Source organism: Aptenodytes patagonicus, chromosome 11, assembly GCF_965638725.1.
Source record: "Aptenodytes patagonicus chromosome 11, bAptPat1.pri.cur, whole genome shotgun sequence".
Taxonomy (NCBI): Eukaryota; Metazoa; Chordata; class Aves; order Sphenisciformes; family Spheniscidae; genus Aptenodytes; species Aptenodytes patagonicus.
The window spans coordinates 20500206-20527907 of NC_134959.1; the positions used below are offsets into that span (position 1 = coordinate 20500206).

The 27702-nt window shown below is 37.9% G+C and overlaps 1 protein-coding gene and 1 long non-coding RNA gene across 5 annotated transcripts in view; one reads left to right on the forward strand and one right to left on the reverse strand.

The window, feature by feature from the left end:
- Window positions 1-27233, forward strand: PLA2G15 (phospholipase A2 group XV). Of its 3 annotated transcripts, XR_012996302.1 has the most exons (8): window positions 1-214; window positions 8335-8491; window positions 9945-10063; window positions 11653-11751; window positions 12157-12381; window positions 16338-16607; window positions 20690-20906; window positions 27053-27233. XR_012996302.1 is itself a non-coding variant. In XM_076349340.1 (7 exons), the coding sequence occupies exons 1-7, from the start codon at window positions 76-78 to the stop codon at window positions 20716-20718; spliced, it is 1038 nt and encodes a 345-aa protein (XP_076205455.1). In that variant the 5' UTR covers window positions 1-75; the 3' UTR covers window positions 20719-21807. The 3 variants fall into 3 exon arrangements, 2 of the variants coding, with proteins under 2 accessions (XP_076205455.1, XP_076205454.1); XM_076349340.1 differs by lacking the exon at window positions 27053-27233 and having other exon boundaries at window positions 20690-21807; XM_076349339.1 differs by lacking the exons at window positions 20690-20906; window positions 27053-27233 and having other exon boundaries at window positions 16338-20609.
- LOC143165479 (uncharacterized) overlaps window positions 1-27702 on the reverse strand; it is a 91923-nt gene that overhangs the window by 54173 nt on the left and 10048 nt on the right. The gene's annotated exons all lie outside the window — the stretch shown is intronic.

Consider the following 27702-nt stretch of genomic DNA (forward strand, 5'->3'; position numbering starts at 1 on the left):
CCCCGGTGCAGGCGGGCGACGTGTCCGGTGCAGGGTGGCGGTGGCTCCCGGCCCTCGGGGTTATGCGCTGGGGTGATGGTTCCGCCGGCCGGCGCTAGGCTTCTCCCGCGCTCGGGAGGGAGCCCCTTCCTCAGCCTCCTTCTCCTGCTGCTGCTCTGCCCCGGCGGCGGGTGCCTGCCGCGCCGCCGGCCCGCGGGGCCACCCGTGGTGCTGGGTAAGAGCCGGGGGCGGCGGTGCGTGCGTCTGGCGCCGTGGAACCTGGTCGAGCCCGCCGCCTCTGCTGTTGCCCCCCTGGTAGGGAGGCGGCGGGAGGCCTGGGGCGCTACGGAGCGCGGCGGGAACAGCCGCGGGGGGGCGCGCCCCGCCCGGCCGCCGCCGCCGCCCGGGGTCTCCAGGGTGTTTCGCCGAGCGACCCCGCTTTACGAGCGACCCGGTTGCTGCGGGTACCGGGGGCGCCGGCGCTGGGCACGGAGCGTCTTCTTCGTAACTCTGCCCCGGCCGCGAAAGCGAAAAGTACAGGCCCGGGTAGGGGGGGCCGGGCCCCTCACCTCACATGGGGGCAGAAACGTGCTGAAAATATGAGGTTGCCTTAGCTTGTCAGTGGGTACGGGGAAAACAAGGCTCGCGGAAACACGTTCTTAGCTCATTAACTAAAGCCAGACCCTCGCTTCTCGAGTTTTTACTCTACGAACCTTTCATAAAAGAGAATGTGGAAAGAGGAGTGATTTGATGTTACAGCAGTCAAACTACAAGTACTTTAAAAATAATAGGCTTATTTCACCACACAACATAGAAAATGAATATTGATTGCTGGCCTGTGGTTTCACCTGTTAACACAAAATAGTTCGTAACAAATATGTAGAAAGTATTCATATAATGGTTGCTAAGTAATACTTCTTAGGTGCTTTTTGTATCCATTGGTAAGAAGAATTGTGAATAAATTTTTAAATGTTTTAATAACTTGTCTACTGAAATCATAATTCTTAAGCATTCCAATACATTAAGTGCATTTGGTGATATTAATGTCCGTAGTCAGTCCTGTGAATGTATTCAGTATGCTATGTGTTCTTATTATGCAATTAACCTTGATGATAAAGGGGGAAGAAAAAGTAAGAAAATGCGGAAAATACTGGGAAAAAGATAATTACTGGCATGTCCAGTTTAAGCTCCATTTATTTATAATAATTTAGGCTCTGCTATTGACTTTTACTACCGTTAAAAACTTCTGACATAACGCTAAACAAGCTTTTTTAAAGATGCTGTGTATCTCAGGACCACCATGTACAAATTCACAGTTCTTAATAGATGGCTGAACTAACTGAGAGGATGTAGATTTGGAAGAAGAAACCGCAAAAGGATGTCCTAAGAGGCTGGAGTTAAAATGTGAACAAAAGTTCTTTTGAGTTCTGTCCGTGAAGGTTAGAAACAATCTTCCATCCCATCACTCCACGCTGTAATGCTGGGTTTTAGTAATAAGCTTTGGCACTTACTCCAGTGCAAGCTTCTCGATGACAAAGGTGATGGTGTTTTAGTTGCTGATCCAATATTTAACTCTAGCTATGAAGGAATCAAAGATTTAAAAGCAACTGGGATAAAGGGATAGTGGTTATAGAAGCGTGGAGTTACTACTGATGCTGATGATACTGCTGTAAGTATGTATCTTCCCTAAAGATGTTTTTAAAAACCATGGCTGACCTACATTTTGTTTTCCTAAGAGACATTCTGGTAAATACTGTGTGGCTGAGCACACGTTCATTGGTGAGTGGTTTAAAACACAGACTTTCTTGCTGTTAAAGTGAATTTTCATCAAACCTACAGAACTTGCAGCTCTTACTATTCTAGTTAGCGTCTGCATTTTAAGCCTTGCGGTTTTCTGCTGCCCAGTCCTGACCTGTCCAGACAGTGAAGATTCAATGGGTTTTAACAGAAATAATTTTTCTGGGTTGTCTGTATATGTTTGAGAAAGTAGGTGCTTTTAGGGAGTGATTTGCTGAAACTTACTATTGTAAAATACCATGGGTTTTTGATGTCTAGAAATGACTTGTTGTAAAAACACCTGCACTAAGAGCTTAGCTTCAATTAGATGTGACATGGGCAGTGAAGGTCAAACAAATAAAGGAGAGGAAGGAGTGACTGTTGGTCACTCACTGGTTCTGTGTGAAATGTTCTCATCTTGATTCTAGTTAACTTTTCATGACCTTTTCTTCACCCTTCTTGCGTAGGTGACATGTTAAGATAAGCTTTTTAGGAATTACTGTGATGAGGATGGTAGAAGGGTTTAGGAGAATCATTTAGGGAGGCATTCTAAGTGCTGGCTTAGCACAGGTGTTTGGGAGAGGGGAGAAAAAACACGTTGCACTGGAATCACAAATGCAAAAGGAGATTGAGAGGTGTACGCAAGGCTGCGTTATACAGGCCTATACAAGCCTGAGATGGTTTTGGAGTCTGTACAAGAGGGGGATACAGAGTTGATCCTCCTGATTTATCAGGCTGGCATCTAGACTCTTAATTCCTCATATGTGTTCATTTTTTTAAATATGTTTTTATCTTGTAGTAAATGTGGTCTCATGATCTAAGCATTCACTCTTGGTCTGTTTGGAAGTTAAAACCCTTAAGTAGAAAGGGGAGTTAACAAGTTTGGTCTTATTCTGTGCATGGCATGTTGGCCATCTGATTTTAAGGAATAAAGAAAGAAGGAATGCTGTTTAAAGGAATGTTGTCAACATAATGATCACTTCATAAATGTTTTAGACCAGTGATGGTCACAAGACCCAGTTTAACTTGCTCTCAAATTTTTTGTGTAATGACCCCCCCCTTGCAGTTGCAACCTGTGCTTACCCAAGTAACGGAGGAGGAAGTAGAGCAGTAGTTTGCAAATATGGGGCGTTGCTTACATATGGGTAACTCTGTTCTGCTCCCCAGCCACTAACAAAAATACTGCTTCTAGGAATCTCAAATCTGAAAACAGATGAGCTGCTTGAATACAACCTCCTAACTATTGGCTGTAGTTGTGGTGGCAACAGATCTCGAGTTGTGGAGCCCCCTAACTGGCTTAGGTGAAGTGTGGTTCTGTGAAACAGCTAAGCCAATCTAATAGGTCATTAGTGCCCCCCCAGCTTTCCTTGTGCCTGCTTATTGGCCGCTTTGTGGAGACATTTGTCTTGCTAAAGCATGAGGAAAATTAACCCGTTGAGGAAGAAGTGATTAATTTTGTAGCTGAATTACCTTAATGGAAGAGCTGGCACAAGGAATGTGGAGAGTGGCACCACTCCATTTGGATTAGGTTATTTTTTTAAGCTGGTCTGTGCATCATCAAATGGTGCCTTAGTAGCAGGAGCTACTATGGCTGAAGATGATGTTTGTACATACCAAGGGAGCAAGACCAGGGACCAAACTTACATGGTCCTACATTACTACTACATGGGTAGTAATTGACAGCAAAATACTGCAATGCACTTGCTCAGTTTTCCCTGAGATTTAAATAACAAAGCATCAAAGGGTATTAATATAATAGTGGCAGTAGAGAAGAAACATGAGGTAAAAGTCAAAGTCTTACTTCCAGAGTCCTGTCTGAAGGCTTGATCTCAAAGACACAATGCTCATTAAAATGCAAGGTGATTGTCTTGGAGTTTCTCAAGTGTTTTTGGGGAAAAGGGGACTACTTAAGATACTGAATTGCTTTCATGTCTTCTTTAAGAGTTTCCTATTCAGCCAGGGCAATATATTCATACAGGAGAATCTCCTTTAAGAACCAGGACAACGTGCTGCATACTGCTCTACTGACAATACCTACTAAAAATATATATATATATTCTGTGCAAGTACTTCTGGATGTCTGCTTCATGTTTACATGCAATTATAATATTTTTCCACTTCTCTTACCAGTTTAGTTATATATTCAACATGCTTGTCTTCTAATGCTCGCAATAAGAAGTTCCTTTATTTTGTGGCTGTTCTTCCTCCTTCATTTTCCCATATAGTCCATCAATAATCACTGCGTACTATCTCATGTCTTATCAATTTTGGGAGCTGATAACCTGTCCTTATAAGATCAGTGGTGGATTCACTGAACCTTTTACCTTTTAGAGCTGACTCAACACAATTACTATATCAATGTTCTGATACCTTCTGCAAACAATTTGTTAGGTACTTGGCTAAAGTTTTCTAGAAAGACACCTAAATGAAGTTTGTTAATAATTGATTTACATGCAAAAGAGGTTTGTCTGTGAATTCCTGCTGACTGCTAATTGAGGTGTGTGTGTTTGTATGGTCAGCTGGCTAGATGTCAGGAGTGATTTAAATGTTTATGCCTCATGTGATCTGAGGTATCTAGGAGTATCATGTGAGGTGTTGTTTGCTTTCTTGTTCCTAATTTTAAACACAAGCCTTTTCTGTGGTGGTCTGTCATTAAGTCTATGAGCTACTTTGGGACATCCTCCTTAGAGAACTGTGGTCAGAGTTTAAAATCAATTTTCTGGAAAACTTGGTTCATTTTGAAGGAAGGCGACTTTACAGAACCAGAAAGATGATAGTTATTTGAGGAAATTATACCAGTAAAAAAAGTTACGATAGCTGATATATATCTAAAGGCATTTGCATTTCAGATAAAAGTAGTAAAAAAAAAAAAAAAAAAAGTACCAACTGATGGCCTCTTTGCCACACAAGCAATAGCTTCCCCCCTTCCCTAGTTATTATGTAGGTACTATCTTTTCTTTTTTCCAAATGAAATTTAAAATCCCCCTATTCATGGCTTTTGTTGAATGTTCTTTTCTCTTTCTTTCCTGAGCGGTATTAAGGCAAGTCACTTTCCAGGGTGCAGTTTGCTTATTGTCTTCTGCTGGGAACTGTGAATCTGTCATTAAGACTTAAGGATAGTGATAGGCAGGAGTATCAGTGTATCCTAAAGCTAGTTATTGTAGTTCCCAGACTTAGAAAAGTCTGTAACCTCTTCTAAACTCCCAAATGACATTTGTAAGTGTGCTTTCCGTAAATTTTAATCAAACAAGAACACATCCCAGAACAAGATCTACTAATTTTGTCAGGGCAGTTGAGACAAAAGATACTGTAAAGGATACTGTAATATTGGAAGTGAATTGAGCTCATCGATGTATTAGAATGAGTTCTGTTAGGATTACCATCTTTGTGAAAAATGAGAATGTGCTAGAACTGATATATCATCAAATCTGATGGAAACACTTTTTTCTGCTGAAAATGAAATCTCATATTTCAAAATGTTGCAGTTCAGAAGTCAATACATGTATTGCACAACTGCAAGTTAGGGAAGCAAGGGTACTACTTGAGATCTTTTCTTGGACATCCAGTTTTAACTGGTGCTGATGTATTTTGCAGAACTTCACTTGCCAGTTATTTTGTACATTTATGGGGTCAGTCTGCAGGCTTTCAAAAGTAAGAACTATCTATAATGTTTCCAGCAAAAAGGCTTAGAAACTACAGATACTGGTAGATGAGAGGATGAGGAGAAAAATTACTTACAGATTACTCTGCTCACAGATGCTTTCTGTGTATGGTCTGAAAGTAAAGGGAAATGTGTTTTTCTACTGCTTTCAAATTCCATCACAGAAAATTCAGAAAGGTATGTCCTTGTCCTACAGAATTAATCTTCAATGTGATCTTTTTTAACCTGTAACTTATCAAAAAGCCACTAAGTAGTTCTCCAGTCAAAATGTAAATCATTAACACTTAAATTGTGTGGGGTGAGGACTGAAAATCTTGCATGTTTCTTTCTATAAACTGAAAAATAAAAATTTGCATTTTGTTCCCTATAGCTTCATCATGAACTCTCTTCAGCTTGCAGAATATACTTTAGAAAATAAAACATGAATTGTGATTAGCAGTTTCACTGTTAATATGGAAATGTAAACCTGAAAAAAAATATTTTTTTTTGTTAATCCCTGCTTTATAAACAAACAGGCATCACACCTGTACATGAGACTTTATTTTTTAACTGCAGTACTGTATCTTGGCACTGGTGGTACTTGCCCCTTATCTTTTGTTTAGAATTAAATAAACTACCACTTTTCAACTTGTTCCTTGTCATCCTTTGGGTAAAAATTAGCATGTAATGTTTCTCATCTTCTGCTCTGAATTGGACACAGGAGCACAGCCTCTATCCTCAAAAAGCTTGAGGATAAAGTATCTTAACCAAATTAAATTTGCAGTTAATCTAAGATCACTCCATTAAGTCCAAGTGAGGCTTTGTACAGTTTCCTGCTTTCAGGACTCTTGTTGATAAATGTATTTATCAATTTATATATAATTATCAATTATATTATTGATTATAATCTTAAACTTCTTCAGTTGTGAGTCTTCCTACGCTGAGCAGGTGTGCTTATGATTATTTGAGTGCTGTTTGGAAACCTCAGCAAGTTCTTAAAACTCTGATACTCCAGATGTTTGTCTAAGTTTTTTGAAAGGTATCTTCGCTGGAAGAACTTGATTTTTACCCAAGGAAATGAGATTCCAGGGTAGAACAGAATGTCACTCTTCTACTTTGTTTTGCGTTGAAACTGAAGACAAAATCAACCTGTTTGGTCCTTGGCAGGTCTGCTGCTGAAACTGGCGAGCCATGAATGATTGATATAAATAGAATTACATTCTGTTCCTTTTCTAATTAATAGCACTGATACAGCACAGGCACGAGACTGTGGAACAAGCTGTTGCCTTATAGTTCTATAAGCAATAACTAAATGGCATTTTGTGAGGTTACAAGACTGAACTTCAATAAACTCTTTCTAGGGTGTGATGCAATACTATAATCTCCCTTACTATGCTTTCCAGTATATCAGAGTCCTTGAAATATGACCTAAGATAAACTGTGGTCAGCTACCGGGTCTTGTAACATTTCACTTAAGACTACAGAAATAAAACACTAAAAACCTAATGAGAAAGTAGGGGTAGTTAATAAAGAAATCCTAAGGTGTATCTTTTGTGGTGGGGCATAACCTGGAGTGGTTGAAGGTTGTAAGAGTGTGGTTGTCCAGGTCTATATTTAATCTGAAGTTCTGTCCTTTTTCAGTTCTGCATTAAGTGTTTCTCTGAAAGCATATCTGGCCTTCCAGTTAAACTAGGTGCTCCTCTAAAAGATATTATCTCTTTCTTTAAACCATTGCTAAGTATCAGTGTTCTATAGAACTTAAACTGTTTTGATTAAATAATTTACTGAAGTGGGGGAAAAAAAAGCAACTGTATGGATAGGCCTGCATTAAAAAACTTGGAAATTAAACATTGACAAGTAAATAGGATACAGTTATGGACACCCAAAAAAGGTGGGTGTGTGTGGAGCTGAAAGAGGTGGGGGGAACCCTTAAGAAGTGCTTAACTCCTAAATTTTTCTAATACAGAGAAACTTTTCAGTTACTGAAGTATCTTTGCCTTTCTGGTTCTTGAGGAAAAAATGATTAAACACAATGTAAGAAGTTTCTCTGGAAACTTGCTGCTGAAAATTGTAAGAGCATTTTTTAAGCTTAATTCTAATTTAGAAATAATATTCCTGTCTCCATCTAGTGTTTAAAATAAATAAAGGAAAATAAAATTTCATCAAAGGAATACTGGCATTTAGTATATGCCTTAAGAACAGTGCACTTCAGAGAAGGTGCAAATACAAGACCCTTCCCTCCAACTATTACTGATGTAATGTATCAAAAAAAAAAAAGTGAACATCAAACCTGTGTTGCATCCAAACCTGAATGGAGAAGATGAAACTATGTATTCGGATTATTATGCTAGCCAACTAAATCTTGTGAAGCAAAAGTGCGGTCAGAGGTGAAGAAGTGAAAATAAAAAACAGAAATGAAGCTGCTTCCACTTTTCAAATTTTCTTTATGTCAAATTGATAGTTTGCAGACAACTGTTTAAAGAGAACATGTTTAAACTGAGAGAGTTCTCTTTAAAGAGAACTGTTTTACAACTGTACATGCAAGTCTGAAGAAAAAATTCTTTCAGAAAGATTCAGTTTGCACTTTAAAACACAGGTAATTTTGATAACGTCTGAGACCATCTGTTTTTCATGCCCGTGGCCTAACGTGACCTGTTCCTATACAGTCTGCTCTTTGAAGTTATGAACTGTTGAGCCAGAATTATTCTACATGGTGGTTCCTCAGCTAATGATTTTTTAAAAATCTAAATATTTGCAGTGGAAAATGTGCATGCAGTACTTTGTTCTCATGTAATATTTTTTTTATCCAGTTACAAAACTGAATGGTATCTCTAGATGCAGTGATACTGCATATGAGGTCTACAGTATTAAGATGTATATATTATAACGTAAAATGTTATACATTTTAATTTTAAGTGTCTCCTTTTTATATCTTTCAGTTCCGGGGGACTTAGGTAATCAGTTGGAAGCAAAGTTAGATAAGCCATCAGTCGTGCACTATCTCTGCTCTAAGAAGACAGACAGTTATTTTACACTCTGGCTGAATTTAGAATTGCTTCTGCCCATCATCATTGACTGCTGGATTGACAATATCAGGTAAGACCAGAAATGTTGCTCTCTGTAGTTATCTCCTTTCCTTAGACTGACATGCTTTGCACAGAATGGCCGCCTTAAATTTTCTTTTCTAATTCAAGACCAGTGAGAGAAATGACTTGGAATTCTGCTAGGTAGAGTAACAGGATGAATCAGAAGAGTGGCTCTGTTGCATCTGAGGTAGCTGTTCATCACTGATGAAAAGCAGAGGTTCTCTTAGTTTCTTCCACTTTCTCTCCTACCAGTTACTCAGTGTTTGTTAGGGCACTTATCAGACACTTCTGTAGGCTTATCTAAAGCAAAACATTTTCCACTTTTTTGATGAGTTACTTAAGTTTTGATGAGGCAAGGGGGAAGGAGGTACATTGGGCAGCACTGAGGGGACAGGCAGGAGGAATGTGAGCTTGCACTTTTGCTGGCAGTGTGTCATTAAAGAGCAGTCTCACGGGCAGCTGAGACACATGGGGTCCTTCAAGGGCAGTCTGGAAGTCTCTTTCAAGAATTATTTTGCTTTAAAACATTGCCTAATTTAAAGCTTTCAGACTATTTTATCGTTCAATCTGCTTCATTAATGTTCCTGTAAAAAACATACAAATATCTCTATGAACACAAGAAATATTTAGCTTGTGCAATTTAAAAATATTGTATTGGCATGTTGCTCTTTTATGTGACTTACAGCAAGCTGTTGTGTAGTTGTACCTCTGCTTTAAGTCTTGCTATATGCCTTACAGGTTAGAGAGACTTTTGGTGTGTGAAGATTTGAGTATCAATTCAGATTCTAAGACTCCATCTAGGGGTAAAAACTTGCATTCAGAAATGGCAATTGTATTGATACAGTATTAAAACCAACCCTGACCCAATGCTCCAGATTCTTCATATCTCAAATTGACTTGAAAAGTATCTACAAAACACTCAATACCTCTATGTGTTCCCTGAGGTACCAATTGTTACCAGTCAAGAAATATCAAGTACTCCCTTATGCTGGTATCGGTATTCTAGTTAAACAGAAACAAATTATTTTTATCTAGGAGAATTTTTCTGATATCTGATTTTACAGGTATTTTATCTTCTACTGCCACATTCTTATGTTTTTGACAAGTTTTCTCCGTTATGTGGCTTGATGCAAAGTGAAATGGTATAGAACTATATAAAGTAGCTTATATTCTAAAATTGAAGTTCAGCCACAATTCTGTATACTCAGTTTTATAGAGAAGATTAAGTCTCAGATTCTGCATGTAAAGCATTAAAGTAATTATAATAATGGTTTGCATTGTGTAACCTCTTAGCCATTAGAGTACTCTTATCATGTCTGCCTGTTTTTTTTTTTTTCTTCTGGGTAATAGCACTTAAAGTTCTTGTTACTGCACTCAGAATGTAAGATCCAATGTAGCTGAGAGTTGTCCTGTGGTAATATGACTTATTTCATGTTTTTCTCTTTTTTCTTTTTTCCCCCCAGGCTGGTGTATAACCGAACAAGTAAGATCACAGAACCACCAGATGGAGTGGATATCAGAGTCCCAGGTTTTGGGCAGACGTTTTCCTTGGAATTCCTTGACCCAAGTAAAAGGAGTGTTGGTATGTACAAGCTGTGTCTGAAGTGCTTTGTGACTTGTTGGATTTTTCTAGCGTGTATACAACAAGCTACTGAAATGTGATTTCAAATTACAGTTCTGTTTAGAAGTAGAAAAACAGATTTGGTGGTTTGTTGGGGTTTTTTTGGTAGTAGGGTAGCATATGGCTCACTTTGCTTTTAAGTGTTTTCATTGCATTGTATTGTTTTGTCTGTTGTTTGGTCTGATAGATTGAGACAAGAAGATTCATTGTTATTTAGTCTTGTGCCAAATTTAAGTTCTCTGGATGAAACTTGAGTAGGCACTTTGAAGACAGACGCTTTTGGAAAATGAGATGGGTTGAGCAGAAAATTCTGTGACTGAAGCTTGCCAAGCAAAAACAAAATAAAACCACTTCATTTCAGCTTAGTTCTGAGTAAGATGTTCTTTGGCCTTAAGAATGAGTTAATGGGCTTGGGAGATATGGTACCACACCCTGTAGTTCCCTGTCTTTTGTCAGTGTCAGAATTACATTTGTGCTGCAAAAGATTTCTGCATTAATGTGTGTGCAGGTTTTTTTGTTTAGTGTTTTTTGTAGAAGTCATCTCTCAGAAAACACTGACTCCGATAAGCTTTTGTGAGTTCTTAGCTGTGGCTGAAGTAATTTAATAGTCAGTAATGCACTGAGCTTCACATACTTAGTAGCATGGATTTCTTTTTCTTTTTCTCTAGGGACCAATGCCCAAAAGGGCAGTGCTTAATGGTCTTCACTAGATGACTCTTATAACTAGAACAGGGTCATATTTAAAATTGCCTATGTTCACTTCAGGGACAATATGATAAACATTCAAGACTAACAAGTGAAGTTCTGCTCAAAACTTAAATATGACTGTGATATTCAATAGGATATTTTGACACTTAATTTTTCAAGCTGTTACTAGATGCATTTAATTGTGGTAATACTTACATCCTATGTGTCAAAGCTTGTAATATGTAACATCTTTCAATATATAGCCAGTCTGCAAATGTTTCCCTTCTTTGCTATTAAAGCATTATGTTCAGTCACTTAAGTCTTAGTCCACTACCTGATAGACAGAAAAGTAGTTTTGGGGTAGTTTCCAGAATTTTGCCCTGGGGTACACTGTAAGCATTTGTTTCCAAGAATAAATGTTGGCGAAGTCCAGGCTAACCTTTATGAATGTATTATATACCCTACCTGAAGTTAATTTGCAATCAACAAAAGCTAGGACTCTAATGTAGTAATTCTGAGGGGTATCCTTTACAGTTCAAGAGTGAGACGCATTTCTGCTGAGGAAAATTTATCTGTTCTGTGTATGCCATGTTTTGCTGCCACACTTGTTTGATAGATCAGCCAACTAGTAAGAAGTTTTAATAAGGGATTCTCTCACTTTTGGGGGACAGCAAGTATAACTCATTTTGTTTAATATGCAGCTTTCTAGATTGTCAAACACTAAGACTACAGTTTTAATGTCTATATATATGGTATTGGAGATAATGCCTCCAGAACTTACTATGTTTTGTGATAGTGTCTGACGGCTGCTTCTAATGCTAACCTTTTCACTGTTCTGTTTCTCTCTTATCTAATGTCTACAGGCAGCTACTTTTATATGCTGGTGCAGAGTTTAGTAGATTGGGGCTACAAACGTGATGAAGATGTAAGAGGAGCACCTTATGACTGGCGAAAGGCACCAAGTAAATAACATTGTTACTTGAACAAATTTTATTCTCCCAGCCTGCAAATAATGTTTTGGGTCTCTTCTCCCATCCCACCTGTACAATTATACTTAGAACCTTAATTTTGACTAGTTCTTGGAGCCTGGGTACCCCTGGACCCAGGTGAAAGCCCTGTGGTGTGGTTTCTTTTTTTGCTTTAAACAACTTGCTACTGAAGACTTGCTTAAAAACAAAACAACAACAAAAAACCCACACCACCAAAACACATCCCCACAAAAAGACCCACCCCTCCCACTTAATACTGGAATTTCTAGGCTCTGCATTATTAATTCCACAGACAGTTTCAAAAAACCTTTTAAAGAATTGTGTTGAAGTTCAGCATTCACACTTTATAACTGTGTAACCTGTGTATGTTTACTTTAGATGAGAATGGAGACTATTTTGTGGCCCTTCGCAAGATGATAGAGTTAATGTATGAGCAGTATGGAAGTCCTGTTGTCTTAATTGCCCACAGTATGGGTAATATGTACATCCTCTACTTCCTCAACCATCAGACTCAGGATTGGAAAGACAAGTACATAAAGGATTATGTGTCATTAGGTGCTCCATGGGGAGGAGTGGCTAAAACTCTCCGTGTGCTGGCTTCAGGTAGGTAATTTGAAGGTTTGCAATGTATTTTGTTAGCAGTGCAAGATACTGACTAGACTGTTAACTGTACGACTGGAGGATGAGAGTTTAAGGTACTAGGAAGTTAAACATAATTTTTTCCGTAAGTGATGGCAACTTGATGTTTCAAGCCTTGTGACCAGACTGTCATTCTTTGTTCATGGGAGTGGACTAAGTTGGTGGGGTTTTTTTTTATATCCCTTAACTGGGAGCTGCGTCCCCTCTTGACCTCTCCTAACCTCTTTTCAGCAGATTGCTGTGTCATCTGCTGTTTGGCCTGGTATCTTCTATTTCTGTCACTTCTGCCTCCAGCCTGATTGCTCTCTGTTCAGTATTGCAAAGCTAACAAGGACTCCAGAGCATTCAGTAATTTCCTTTTGAGTAAAGCTGCTTGAGGTTAACATTAAGGGAAACTTGCAGATATGGTGGTGAAGTGGTGCCCACAGCACAAATGCCTGTCAAAAGTTACGACTCTACAGATAACGAAAGTGAATCTTTGAGATCTTGAGTTTAGCGTGCTGGATATGCCTGAGACTAAAAAAAATTTAATAAAGAAGCATAATGTATTTCACTAAGTAACTGCAAATGACTGATGGAAAAAGTTCACTTACCCCATCATGTGATACCATAATTATTTTTTGTGCTTTGGCATTTAGTTCATGATGTTTCTGCTTGTGTTTTTAGCTTGTTTCTGACTTGTTAGCTTTGGATATCACTGTCTTCTTCCTAAACAAAGCTGACATCAGAAACTGGACTTCATCAAAATGCTGAACACACAGCAAGTGCCAGCCATGCATGGACAGATCAAAGAATACTTTGCTTAGCAAAGGCATTTGATTCTGAATAGCAGTGCACAGCTCAGTTACTAATTAGAAAACTTAAATTGGATGTTTGTATTGAGTTATACTTTATTAAATCTATTGCAATGGCACTGTAAAAATTGATTTCCCTTTTCCTACGGGCTTCGTCTGACAAGTTTGCATGCTACAGAAATGGCAGGAAGTGAGCCCTGTTAATATCACCTTCACAAAATTCCACATGATTATATAAAATTCCACAGTCCCAGATTTCTTTTGGATTAAACTTTTGTGCTTCGTATCTTGTTTATCCTCTATAATGCATCTCATCTGAAGTGGCTAGCTATACAAATGCATAATGAATAGGTAAATTTCTCCTAAAATGCAGTAATCTTTTAATCTGTATTTCTGTTGTACTAAACTCCGTGTTTAGAGCAGAAATTTAAGACTGGTGTAGGAAAGTTAAATGGGCAGAACATAATATCAGAATGCACATATTTAGGCTAGTTCTGTCTCAAATATCTGTAGTAAATCACCACCATCAGGCATTAACACTTGGATTACATTAGTCTATTAAAGAGTTTCTAAAATTGACGTTATCAGGGTGTTAGTATGTAAAAGAATTGTTGCTTTAAAGAAAAATACAGTATTGTTGCAGGAAAGACAAGGCAAGCTATGAATGCATTCTTTCTGCTCCCATTCCTGTTTATAATATGGTAATGGCTAGGAACTTCGTGTCAAATCCACAGTTGTGTTATCAAAGTGGTAAACAGTACACAGGTGGAATTATTTTCTCTAGATTTTCTGTGATACTTTCTGCTACTTATTCATGTGTTTTGCAGGATCAATACTTACATCATTACAATTCCAGTGCCAATAAAGTGAGGATGTTCTTCCCACTACAGTGAGCAAAGACACAAAGTTCATTGTGGTGGTTTGTTTGATTTGTTCTTTTTTTTTTTTTTTGGTCAGCTTGAGATGCTAGCAGTGTCTTCCTTAGACCTAATATTTTGTTCACTATGTTGTCAGTGCGTGTTGTGCCTGCTGACTTAAGCATGGTCTTGGCCGTAGAGTACTTCTGCACTTCAGAGAAAAGTAAAGGATTTCATAAGCATTTTGTAATAGTTCTGTAAGAGAAGGCTGGAATAGTCAGGTTCTGTGATTATTCTGCTGGAAATAAATTTTGTACACATTCCTTTCATTGTTCAATTCAGAACTCAGGCTTTCTCTGAAAACTGCCACGTAGTATTCAGTAGCTTAGTGGTGAGTGTGCACAGTTAAGTATTTACACCACACAGTAATATGAAACACATTTTTCAGGACCTTTGTGATTCTTGCTGTGCTCTTCTGGGTTTCCTTTTTGTCTGTTTCAGAGTTATACTAGCAATGTCTCCATATAGTCCTACTAAAGATGGCACTAAAGACTGTGCTTTAGGTCTCCTGGCTGAAGCAATAGTGCCACCTTACGGAATTGAAAAATATACTTTGGTGCTCTTTCAGGAATAGCGGTTTCAGTATTTCAATTTTTATGGTGCGGTTGACCTGCATCACTACATGATGTAACCACCTGGACCTAATAATGGAAAAATCTGATTCAAGGTTCAGCTGACAAAAGAATTAAGGTGTGCCAGCCATTGTGATAATGGAAAATAGGTCTGATCAGACAGTCACAATGAAAATAAGCTCCGATTTGTCTCAGGGCTGCTTTTTTTTAAAAAAAAATTGTTTCTAGTAATCACTGTATCTGGCATTTACTAAGCAGCTTTTAATTTTGTGAAGATGCAAGAACAATGGTAAAAATATGAAGAAAGATGCATATAAATTACAACTTAGTCATGTTAGTTTGAGCCATCTTTGGAACAAACTGCTAAGAAAACAATAGACTTGATGTCTACAAAAAAATTCTTGAAATGTTTTGATCAAACACTAGTTCTGTAAGTCTAAATTTGGTAAAATGCAACAATTATGTGGTTTATTGGGTATCGGATAATTTAAGACCTTTACTGATAATAAGCTCTAGCTCTCTAGATTTATATTATATTAAGAAAATATAATGCCTTGGAAAAGCTTGGCCAGATGAAAACATTTCCCAACTATAGTAGTTATCAACTGGTATTTCAAGAATTGTTGGTTTTGCCTGCCCCCACCCCCCCCCTCCGCCCCGCAAAGACATAGTTTAGGTTACCAGAGTTGCTAGAAAATATTAGTGCTACATTAGAGAAAACCTGTGTTCTGAGCAACACAAGTATTTTAGCAGTCTTGAAATGCTGACTGGAAGGGAAGATGCTGATATTGGCGATTTTTCCATGGTTCCACCAGAAGCTAACAAGCTCTAACTCTTCTTCTGCCGAAGTACTACACGTAGAGACTGAATGGGTTATTGAGTGCAGCATTCTTACTTGATAGCATAAGCAGAGACAATAATACTTGCTTTGCTGCTTCTTCCTTTCATGGCAAGTTACCTTTTTAGGTAACTATTAAGTCTGCCATTTTCTTTCAATTGTAGGCATGTTCTGGTAGGTTTCGTTATGAAGGGAGTGCATAAACTGGTAAAACACTAAGCCAAATGGTAAATAAACCATATGGTAATTTTTATAGCTATCCTGAATGAAATACAGCTACTCTCCTTGTTTTGAATATGCAAAACTTTAAGTGTTTTGTTAGGCCTATAAAGTCTCTTCATGAGTTCTTACACGTGTGTGGATAGTAGTATTTATCTGTTCTTTCAGCAAAAACATGACCTAGGTACCAGAATCACTGTAAAACACATTTCCAGAAGAGCATTTAAGACAAAACTTGCAAATGGTATAAATAATGCATAATAAAACCTGATTTCTTACTTGGCTAATATAGGAAGTATTTTCTCCTTTAAAAAGGAGCACATTGGAAAGGCAATAGTGTTCTTAGTTTGTCAATCATTCATTCCTCAACTTGTGTTTAAATTTGTAAGTTATCAGAAGTTATTTGCAGAAGTTAATTATCAAAACAATCATAAATGAGGAAAAACTTCTCAAATTGTCACTGTAAGCAAAGGGAATAAACTTTTTATTCATGTTATCACAGTGAGTGGTAGTAATTGCTGCTGGTTGAGATTCATGCATTGCTTTGTGTATAATGAAATTCCACTTTTTTTTTTTTAAGGTGACAACAATAGAATACCTGTTATCAGTTCACTCAAGATTAGAGACCAGCAGAGATCAGCAGTTTCCACAAATTGGATGCTCCCCTACAACTACACATGGCCTCCAGATAAGGTCTTTGTAAGCACACCTATAGCTAACTACACTCTTCGGGATTACCGAAAATTCTACAGGGACATAAATTTTGAAGATGGCTGGTTCATGAGACAAGACACTGAACCCCTGGTCTACCAGATGACACCACCTGGTGTGCGCATACACTGTCTTTATGGTACTGGCGTGGAAACACCTGATTCCTTCCATTATGACAGTTTTCCTGACAAAGAACCCAAGATTCTTTACAGTGATGGGGATGGTACAGTAAACTTACAGAGTGCCTTGCAATGTCAAAAGTGGGTGGACATGCAAAAACAGGAAGTAGTGATATTTGAGCTTTCAGGAAATGAGCATATTCAAATGCTATCCAATGATACTACTATCTCCTATGTGAAAAAGCTGCTTTTTGATTTGTGATACCTTGTGTTGACAGTTATTTTCCTCACCTGTGATGCCTTCCCTTAAATATGGGAAAAAGCCTTTTAATCCCTTGATATTTAGATATTTGAATTATTTATTTTGTGGTTTTTTTAAGGCTGTGTTCAAGAAGTTGTTTGGTGTTCTAAATGATCCTTTGTCTCCGATTTGTGTTTATGATGCTTCATGGTATTTTCACATTCTGCAAATTTGGTCAAATACGCATTTTGGTGCCTCTGGTGTTGTGTCCAACATTCATACAGACTTTCGTTTGGAGATTGTGCAGCCCCTTGGCACATACTACATAGAATCATAGATACCCGAGTTTCTTTGTGTGGTCTTTGCAGGGTTTGGAGTGGGAGAGCTTGGAAGGATTGCAATTTCAGATGCCCATAAAACAAAGGCACGATATTAATTTGGGAAGCACAGTAAACTTTTTAAAGGGTCTTGCATATTCTGATCCACAGTTCCCAGTACCTTAGTCTGTAATTGTGCATATCTACCAGGTAAGATAGGGAAGAGGTCTGCCTGGTACTGTACTGCCTTCGTCATAATCCAGCCTTTCTTTTATTGCAGCTTTTTGGGGAAAAAAGATAGCTGTGTGAATTACTTGAACCTTCTTATTAGGTACCTTTTTGGTTTTTTTTTTTGTTTGTTTGTTTTTTTAAAGAAGAAGAAATTGTTTGCTCATCAACTTTTAGAACCTGATTACATACAGTCTGGAGTCTGAGGACTTCTCACCTTGTGCTTTATTTATCAATGAGGGAAAGAAACTAAACAGTGGATGGTGCTTGCAATAACGGTAGCTGTGTGGAGCAGCACATAAATTAAAGCTAATTGAATTGAATACTGGCAAACAATCCATACAGTGCAGAATTGCATTTCTGGGTGAAAAATGATTTCCTGTAGTGGAAATCATAATGGATGGTGGGCACTAATTCAAAAAGAAAAGTTAACTTCCTGAAATGGGGTGGGGAATGGAAGCCAGCATATAATACAGTATGAAGTATAAACCTTGTTCTCAATCAAATACTTAGGCTCTGATCCAGTTACTGACCAAGTAGTGATTGGATCAACACTGCATTCAGCTGAAAAACTTTACATTTTAAGACTAAAATTCATTTCCCATAGATTACAAGTTTCATTATTGCTGTTTCAAGAAGTTGGGATACACTGTTCCTTAAATGTTTCTATAAATTGCTGAATGTGCAACTCTGTTAATTTCCTACAGTATTGTTTTACTCAATGTTTAAAAAAAAAAAAAAATTTCAACTCTGAACTCCACAGAAATGACAGCCTAAAGGCCATCATATTTACAACCTTGATTACAGAAGTCCTGTTGGAGAAATAGCTTCACTCGAAGATTCTCTTTTGCTTGCTTTAAAACCAGTCACCCAGTTAGACTGCACTTAGTTTTCTGAAAACACAATTTTGAATGCTTTCGAAATGCTAGGTCCTCCAAGTAAAATGTTTTAAGAGTTTCAGAAACCCATCAGAACTATTGAGGATTCATTACTTAAGAAACTGAAGTTGTCTAAAGGGTAAAGTTTTTAACAGTCTTGGTAGCATGCATAAAATGTTTGCTGCCATCAAATATACCAATAAGACGTGTTGAAATGACAGGCTTGAACTCTTGTTACTGTAGAATGCGAACATTTTGGCAGAGGAGGTAGGTTTAAGGCTTTAAGTTTTAATTCAGAAATGACTTGTAAATCCAGAACAACTTGAACTAGGGTCATGGATAAGCTAAATATCTTCCTAGGTTTTAACTTCCTTATGTAGCTTCATTTTCCCCCTGCATTTTCCCTATTACTTTGGTTGAGGAAGAGTACTCATTTTCCTGATTTTTTAAAATGGAATGTTTATCTTGTCTTCAGTTGCCCAGGAACCTACAGTTCAGCAGCAATATTGCCTAGACTTTTCCAGAGTAAGTACTGAGATGCCCCAAGCCATTTGTAATTGGTAACTGTTGAAAATAAAAATTAAAAAAAAAAAAAACCACCAAACCCCAAAAAACAACAAAACCCACAAAAAAGTCCTTTAGTCAAGTGTTCTATTTTATGCAGGGCTGTCAGCTGGATAAGCTTCAGGCTTGTGTTCCAAGACTGCTCAAAGATGATAAAGCTCTTCCTGTGGTCTGACTCAATTTTTGAATAAATTGCTATGTTACTGGTTTACAACAGAAAGAAATTACAGAAAACAGCTTATCACAATCTGTATTTCTTGCTGAAGTAGAATGCCTATTAATAAGCACTGGAATGAGTGGAGCTGGAGGCTGTATTGCAGGATACCAACATGGGCATCAAGGGCTGAAAAAATGAGAAAAGAACATAGGTAAACAGTTCCTAACCTGATCTGGAGAATGTTTCTAAGCTTCATTTACATCCTTACCCATTAATTGGTGGCATTTCCAGTCTCATACCAAGAGTTTAGCTTCAGGGTTTTTTGTGATCTGAAGTTCCAAAATACATGATTCCAAAAGATGCTCTTCTGGGTTTTTTATTCTTTTTTCCTTTACTACTTTTTTAATACTACTTTTCGTGCCCCAAAAGAAAAAAAAAAAATCTTTTCTAATTTTGGCAACCTAGTACTGTTTCTGAGATCAGTTGACTGTATCTTTTAACCTAAAGATTTGTACATCAGCTTTCCATGAGTAGAGAAGCCCTAGAGTGTGTCTCTTTAAATAAACTTGTGTTAGTTAACCTGGTAAAATGAAACTGAAAGCTTTTCAAGGCTTTTTTTTGTTTTGTTTTGATGTTGTTTGTCACTATAAAGCCTTGTTGTGCAAGAATGTGTGTACCTGAGTTCTAAGTGCTGTCTTAGAACAAGCACGGTGCTTCTGGTGAGATTTTGATTGGATGTGATGGTTCTGCAGGCTGTAGTTCTGTTTTATGTCCAGAAGTTGTGATTTTTCTACCAAATCATCGTCAGCCCTTTCGTTTTCAGTTTATTGCATATTAGGATGGAGTTCTCATTGAAAAGTGAATGCAGCAAGTAAACTGTATTATTCTAGTCGTTGAAACTGAACCACTTCACTCAGCATGTTGAAAAGTGCTTATTCACTACGGCATGTTCCTCTACAAGGCAAGAGTATTTAGCATTACTGTTACAGGCCTGCTAGAGCCATGTGCACTTGAGCATTCTAGATTCTTGTGGGGTCTGAAGAAATAAATCTTTAAGGAGAAGAGAATGTGGCACTTCCTTAAGAGGACTAACTCATGTGCTTTGCCACACTGCACAGTTGAAATGCACAGTTGAAATGTTTGAATTTACTGACATATCTTGTCATGTCTCTCTCTTTCCATAATTTTTACTTGGTTTTATTCTTCCAGGGTATTTTCAGAAACCAAAAATAGTCTTGAGGACCAAATGTGTTTCTTATTTTTGACAAAACGTACAGAAAATGCTGAAGAAGCTTTCAGCTGTCATTTTAACACTTCTGAAGAGGTGCAGAGTCACTATGTGATTCTGTTTAAAAACAGAAGGCTTCAATAACTAGCAATAATTGCAAAGGACTTGCAGACCAAAGGAAGGAATGTCTGGTATTAGGGTAGTTCTTGGAGCACAGTGTGTTCAAGGCCCTCTTAAATTCAGGGAATGTTTGGCAATGACTTTGCTGCTCTACACTTCACAGTATTTTGTACAGAACATATTCTGAGACCTAGCATTTTATATGCTCTTTTTGTGTATGAATGCGTTCAATAGATTTTGAATATTTTATTGTCAAACTTTGATAACATAATAAAGTTGATCTAATACAGTTTGTCTCCTGTTGTGAATAATGTGTTGTCTCACTGCTCAGATGGAATGTCAACTTGTTGCTGTTTTTCTTCCCTGCAGATTCTTGGCGTCTCATTTTCTCACAGTAACTGCTTCTGGCTCATCTTCCAAATGCACCTACTGCCTTGTGGTACATCTGGAGTTCTGTTAATTGTTCTTGAATTTATGGAGATGTGGGACTGAGATTACTTGATTTCGTTTGTTTGTTGCTTTCTTACTTACCTCGTATGAGAGAGAAAAAAAAAAAGTTCTTGGGATGCCTCATGCTTCTGTTCAGGTAATCATTTTGAAATTAGTCCCTCAATCCTGAAGTGTCCTAAATGCTTGCAGTTGCCTTTATACTGTTGGTTTCCAAACTGATCCACAAACCCATGCATGTTGACCATACAGTTTCATGGTTGTATGAAACAGTCTTTTTGCAATTAAAAATAGCGCCTTGTGGCTCTGAAGAAACTTTAATGGTAGACAATGATTCTGTAAGGCAAAACCCCCTGGAAATTATCTCCATTATCAAAGTAATCTAAAAGCCTTTTGGGCAAGCGCAAGTCCGCTGGTGGCTGGCAAATGATAGTACATCATAGTACAAATGATTGCTTATAGCTCTTGAGAAAGAAGAAAAAATGATGAGGCTGAAACTTGCCTTGTGGGGATTTTTTTTTTAACATGATAAAGACTGTAATACAAGATGAGTGTTAGTGACTGCTGCTCCTCTCTGTGCCCTAGATCCCTATTAATCGGACATCTTGTCCCAATACAGTTCTTGTTAATGCCTTCCTCAAGGTTCATTGACCCTGTATGACTGCAGGAGAAAGGGGAATGTGAACTTCCTCCAGCTCCCTATTAAAATGGGGAAAGTCCTGCACTAAAGCACTGTGCCAATTCTTGGAAGAAGCTGGGAAGGCTAAGAGCACAGGGAAGGGGGGACAGAATGATAATGGGGCCTGGCTAGAGAGATGCCAAGCCACGTGAAAGACTGGTGTCCTGTGTAATGCTAGAATATTGATATAACACCGGTGCTAGCTCAGGTTGTGCATCTTTCAAATAACAAAGTTACAGTGGCATACTCCCTGATGCTATTTTGTTGTGCTATCTTAAATGCTTACTTTAATGATGGGATTACAGTTTTGAGAAATTATGTTGACTTTCTGTTTTGCTTAAATTACAGTTTTCCTCCAAAATTCTAGCTTAATAGTTTCCTTTGTTTTAAGACTAATTTACTTTGTGGTCATTCAGATCAACAAATGAGAGTTAAGTGGAATGTTTAGTTTCCAAATCAGCATTCTTCAGGCAAAAGCAGAATGTAATGAGCCCAGGAAATCCAAGAAATTAATATGCAATGTTTTACTCAAAATATTGATGTTAAGTTTGTCTTAATGGTTTGTCGATATTGATGTTGCTTGCCAACTTCTTGTTCTAAACCAAGCAGCATCTGAGCAGAATATCCCAATCCTGAACTCTTTTCCTTCTCATGTAACAGGTGATCACTAATTTTTTGTGAAATAGTTTACCAAGGTACCTTCATTTCAGGTTTTAGGGATTAGTTCTCAAATAGTTGAAGTTTAAGTTATTCCCCCCACCCCAGCAGATTTGGAAGCAACAGTGGTATCATACCAGCACTTCTAGCACTTTTTGCAGGTTCTATTCAGTTTGTTACCAGTTAAAGCACATCTTACCACTTACGGTACTGCTTGCACTTTCTCAGCATTTCAAGGTGCCTGATGTGGATCTGTGTCACTCTCAGCTAACAATCATAGAAAATAATCTGTTCTTTCTAGAATGATCTCTGTGGACTGGAGCAAATTCTTAAATTCAGCTTTTAAGCAAAGACTGCATAGCATTTTACTGGGGCTGTTAAAGAGCTACTGCTGAAAATCTAGAAAGGAGCAGGTAATTTTAAATGTTGGTGTACTGGAAAGCCATATTATAAGTAAAATACTTCTGTAGCCTTGTAAGTTGTTACAGAGTGGCTAGTGAACTAATGAACCTTTGTACTTGTGTTACCTGGATACATAAACACTTGGCTTAGTTACAAAATTATTTCTTTTATGTGAAGGAAAGCAAATTTTATGATGCAAAAAAAGTGAGCTGTCTCCTTTTGTAGAAAGAATGTTTAGCATGCAATACAGAGAGAAAAAAAAAAGGCTCAGAAGCTGGAAAAAGTGGAAAAGTACAGTAAGCTAAAATAAGATGAACAGCAGTAACAAAGTCCCTAATGAAACTTGAAAACTGAATCACTTTAGTAGATTAAAAATGTAAATAGAAAATACATTTTGATGCCTTTGACAAAGCAATCCAGCTAGAAACTCTCTTACTGATTGATGATTCTTCAACAGCCCCATTTATGCAATGACTATTAGTTTCAATGGACTTAATGAATTTGAGGAAGTCGCATGTTACGCACTTTATATATCAGCCTGAGTTTGACTACTGTGACTTGAACAACTTAGAAATCTAGGCTTTTGAGAAACAGGGCCATCTGACAGAGTTAGCTTGCATTTGTGTGTGCAGCATTGAGCCTTAATAGTGAAAAGCACTTGATGGTTTTGCTGGTCTTTGACAACTGAATTAAAAAACCAAACCAAACAAAAAACCAAAACCATAAAACATGCCCCCCCAATCCCTCAACAATATTTGACCACATCTTGAATGTCTTTTGATATGTGTTAAGAGAACCAAAAATGAGTTAATTTTCCTATCTGTTACACTTCAACAGCATTCCTATCATATGCACCAAAGACTAGCTGCCTCAGTGGAAAAAGTGTTAAAGCCAGTCACTGTTTCTTACCCAGGCTTCACAACCGCTGTTGAACTGCCCACTCCTGCAGTGCAACTGAGATGGTTGAGACTGTGTGATTGTGCCTAAGAGATCTTTTCTTTATGCTGAGCTACTTCCATTTCTCATTCTGCCTTGACTAATACCTTGACAGCAAGCTACTCTTTGTCAAACATGAATATGGAGGTAACTAATGCAGAGGATGTCCAAAGACACAAACATTCAAGACAGGTTTTATCTACCCTCTCAAAAGTGGTAAATATGAAAGGTCAGCTGTACCCTCCGAGGGTGTGGATCTGATAGCTATCCAAGACAAAATAAAAAAGAACTATTTTGAACACTAAAGCCAAATCAAAGTAATCCTTGATTTTTGTCTGTAATCAAAGCTTGTGGGGAGAGAGTGTAAGACGTTGCTTCTAGCAATTTTCATAACAGTTGTAATCCTGTCTTTCTGGTAATTTGCTGCATTGCCTTGAGCAGAACTTGACCATCAGTTTCACTTTTTCTTGCTTTCTGGTAATTCCAGGGCTACATTAAATTTAGTCAATGTTTGTACAATGCTTTGGAATATGCTAGTATACTCACTCTTAAACATTGAAAAATCAAACTACTCCGCATTTCTTCCCCCAGCTTCATGTAATTGTAAAGCTTGCTTACAAATTCTGAATTTGTAACAAAAGAAAATGGGATGTTCTCAGTGGTCAAGGGCTTTTGAAGTCTTTTTGTGTGTTCATTTAAATCTTCTGTTTTAAACATGAGGGCTTAGAAAGGTAATGGATTTTTAATGGGGAGGAATTACTGAAGACTCAGTGACATCATGATCTTGAGGCTGTAACTGCTTCACCAATTTCTCATGGAAAATTTTAGAAAGCTTACATCTACTTTGTCTGGAAATACCTGGGATGTTTGGAATTCAAACATTGGCAACAGTATCTAAAATTATAGCTTCCCTCCTTGGGATACGCTGCAGCTTGGGTTAAAATTCTGTGCCAGGGACTCTTTGCAATCAAATCAGTATTTATTTCCCTTCTGGGAAATAGCCATAGGATTGTAAGCATGTTTTTGTAAAGACGAATGGAACTGTTTCATGCGAACTTTGGCTCTGGCTTTGCGGTACAACTACCAAAGTATCCACCAGAGGGAGGAGTATCTCAACAAACGCTCAGGTGTGGTGTCCTGGCAATGAATGGCAAAGCTTGGTCATGGCAGTGAAAGTGAAAGGGGAAGAAAAACATTCCCTAGCCTGATATCATCAAGGAAAGTTATTTACCTGACCTTAATCCAAAGGTTTATGGCAAATATGCAGCACTGTCTTTCTACTTCAATCTGCCCACTGTCCATTAGAAAGGAGGGATGTAGGAGTATGCAGAACGCTTTGTAAATATTGGAGGAACTAAGTTAAGTCTGAAGTGCCCCATGTCCTGCCGAAATCTCTTTCCTATACTGAAACAAAACATCAGTTCCTGGGGAACTGAATTAAGAGGATTAACACCTAGTTTGTTCTGATGCCATTTATTCCAAGCTGTATCCTGGATGTGAGCCACGTTCAAAAATATGAAAACCTCAGTTCTTGGGAAAGAAGTACGTTTGTGTAGGCTTATGTCTTTTGTACTGGTAGACACCTTCAGCAGTCAGTAGCATTAGAGATTTGTGAACCTCGGATAATCCAAAGGCGTTAATATTGGTTATGTGTTTCACATCTCCTATAGGTTTTGGGTTTTTTTCAACTTGTATTTGAGCAGCTAGAACTGACTGGAGGCTTTTAATTCTACAATGACTGTGATGCTCTATTTTTCTTATGTAGTTGGGAGATGAAAGATGGGAGACTTACTTAATGAATACAACTATACAAGTACTTGGGTTTTTTTGGTTCTCCTGGTTCAGACACATTGCGATTTTCTTCACCAAAATTTTGAATACTTTGTTTTATAGCTTTGCTGTGCAGGTGGGCTTGTTGAATGATGACATGAATGATCCTCATAAACCTGACAAGAACTGTGACTTGTATGGTTTGAGTTGACATAATGCATACTTTTATGATCTATATTAAAAATGCAGTAGAGGGCAGTAGTATATAAGTTACAGAGGGTTTTTTTGGTAATATTGAATGGCATCTGTGTTAATGTCACCTGAGAAATCCAGGATTACAGGGAAATGAAGACCTAAGTTTGATATCCACAAAATGTTTCCTGTCCTGAAGCAATTGTCCATATGCAGATTCTGCTTTTGGAAGAACTTTAAATAGTAAGGCAAAGGTTGTTCTATCTGACATAAAAAGCAAGAAACTTCAGCTTGATTCAAACTCTGAGTAAAAGAATCCGAGGCATGAATTATATAGCCACTCCCCTCTACATGCTCAGATTAAAGCACAAATTGGACGTTGCTGTCAGAAGTCTGAGCATTAAGTGTTGTGGCTGCACACCAACTACGAAGCATGTATCTTGTTGAATTTTACAAGTCTGTAAGCTGTCATTCGGACATGTTGTTCTCTAACTACTACATGGAGTGGATGTATATACTCAGTGTACAGTCCTATGATGTACAAAACAGATCATGTATTTTTAAAAAAGTGCTGCAAATGCTGCTGGATCTGTTTTCCTACTGCACTGCTGAACAATGGACAAATCTTGTTCCTCAGAGTTTTCACTTTGCTTGTAACCACTGACTCACACCTAGTAACCTTTCTGGGAATGCAGAATTATTGACCAAGCTTCCATTGCATGTATAACTAAAAATGTCATCTTATGTGAGTAAAGAGTAAGTATCCACAGAGTCATCAAGCCAGATGGTAAATTCAGCTGCATGAAAATACTGTGCCTACAGGCTAAGTATTTTCATCACTATTATTATTTTTGAAACTGTGCTGTGTCTGAGGTAGTCAAAGAAAGATTCTAGTACAGGTCTAAGCAGTTTGATTAAGATGAGCTAGGAACTCACTGCTGTTATCTTAGCTGTGCTATCAGATTCTTTGTACCTGTATAAGAAAAGGCAAGATAGAATATAGGAGATCTCACTAAATACTTAAACTGTCATTACCAGAGTAGATTAAAGATGACAGTGGAATCTGAAAACAGATCTGGGAGACAAGGCTGGCAAGCGGCAGTAATAAGGGATCTTTGCCTATCCACGTGGCAAGGGTATACTTTCATGGACCAAACCAAAACATGGATTGGTCACCCCTGCTTTACGCAGTTCAGGTGTTTGGAAGGATCTTTGGATGGTGAAATTGTGCAGTGAAGTGTTAAAGAGGTTTTAGTGAGGGTAAAATGATAAAGCAAAGAATATAGTAATCTCTGGTACTTGTGTGAAATCCTCAGTTCTGTTGTACCTGCTTCAGTCTTGAGCTCTGGCGATGTTTCTAGATGAAGGCAAGTACCATTGTCCCTATTTGACACAAAGACACAGGTAACTTGTTCAAATTCCTTTAGGCAGAATCTAATCGCGTACCTTTAATTCCAAAGTTAGTGCTCTTGTCATTAAACCATCTTCAGTCTACAGAACAAATCATTTGCTAGAGAGTAAGGGCAAAGCTGGCATGCTACTCTTTGATAGAGGAAAGAATACTTGAGAAAAATGTAGTGTGTGAATGAATGCATTTTCTGCATAACACATTCCTTGTTAGTAATTTCATCTTGCTGAACTAACTCTAGGTTCCAAAGCAGTTAATCCCATGTGAAGATAACACATGCTTGATTTTTCACCTACTGGTAAGTATTGAGTATATGTCACTTCACATTGTCTATGTTTCTATTGTGTCCATTTGTACTTCTATGCCAGACTACAATACGATGAAGAAAAATGTAACTAAAATATGATATAATATAGAACATAAAAGATAAAACAAACAAAAAAACATTCCATTAAAAATCCCTCAGTCTAGTTTTGGCTCCTAATCCAGTGACTCACTCTCCTCCCTGCCTTCGATTCAAGCCTTTCTGACCTGGTTCTTGTCCCTGAGCCCAAGCTTTTTTCCCTGCTTAAATGGTTAGCAAAATTTCAGCACCTTAAGCTCAAATAAACCTTCCAAAGCCAAACACTGCATGAAAAGCTTCCACACAGACAGAAGCAAATTGATAACAATCAAATGTTATGCACAGTTTCTTTTTGGAGAGAGACCAAATGCTTCAATAATGGCAAATGAAGTTTAAGAAACCCATGTTTTCTTAGCAGGTATGCCTATGCAAAGATAGAATTTAGCTCAGAGCTTAAGGGTGTCAGGAAATCAGAAAAGAACAAACTGAAATGTCAGAAAGGCAGCAGGAAGAAGTGGGAGGCTGGGCTGGTAGAATGATGTCTGTCA

What these genes read in the sequence shown, in the direction of transcription:
- PLA2G15 (XM_076349339.1), top strand. Translation starts at nt 76, where the DNA reads ATGGTTCCGCCGGCCGGCGCTAGGCTTCTCCCGCGCTCGGGAGGGAGC. An exon ending in GGGGCCACCCGTGGTGCTGG is followed by an intron (nt 215 to 8,334) that starts GTAAGAGCCGGG and finishes TATATCTTTCAG; the next exon opens with TTCCGGGGGACTTAGGTAAT. An exon ending in CCCAAGTAAAAGGAGTGTTG is followed by an intron (nt 10,064 to 11,652) that starts GTATGTACAAGC and finishes TAATGTCTACAG; the next exon opens with GCAGCTACTTTTATATGCTG.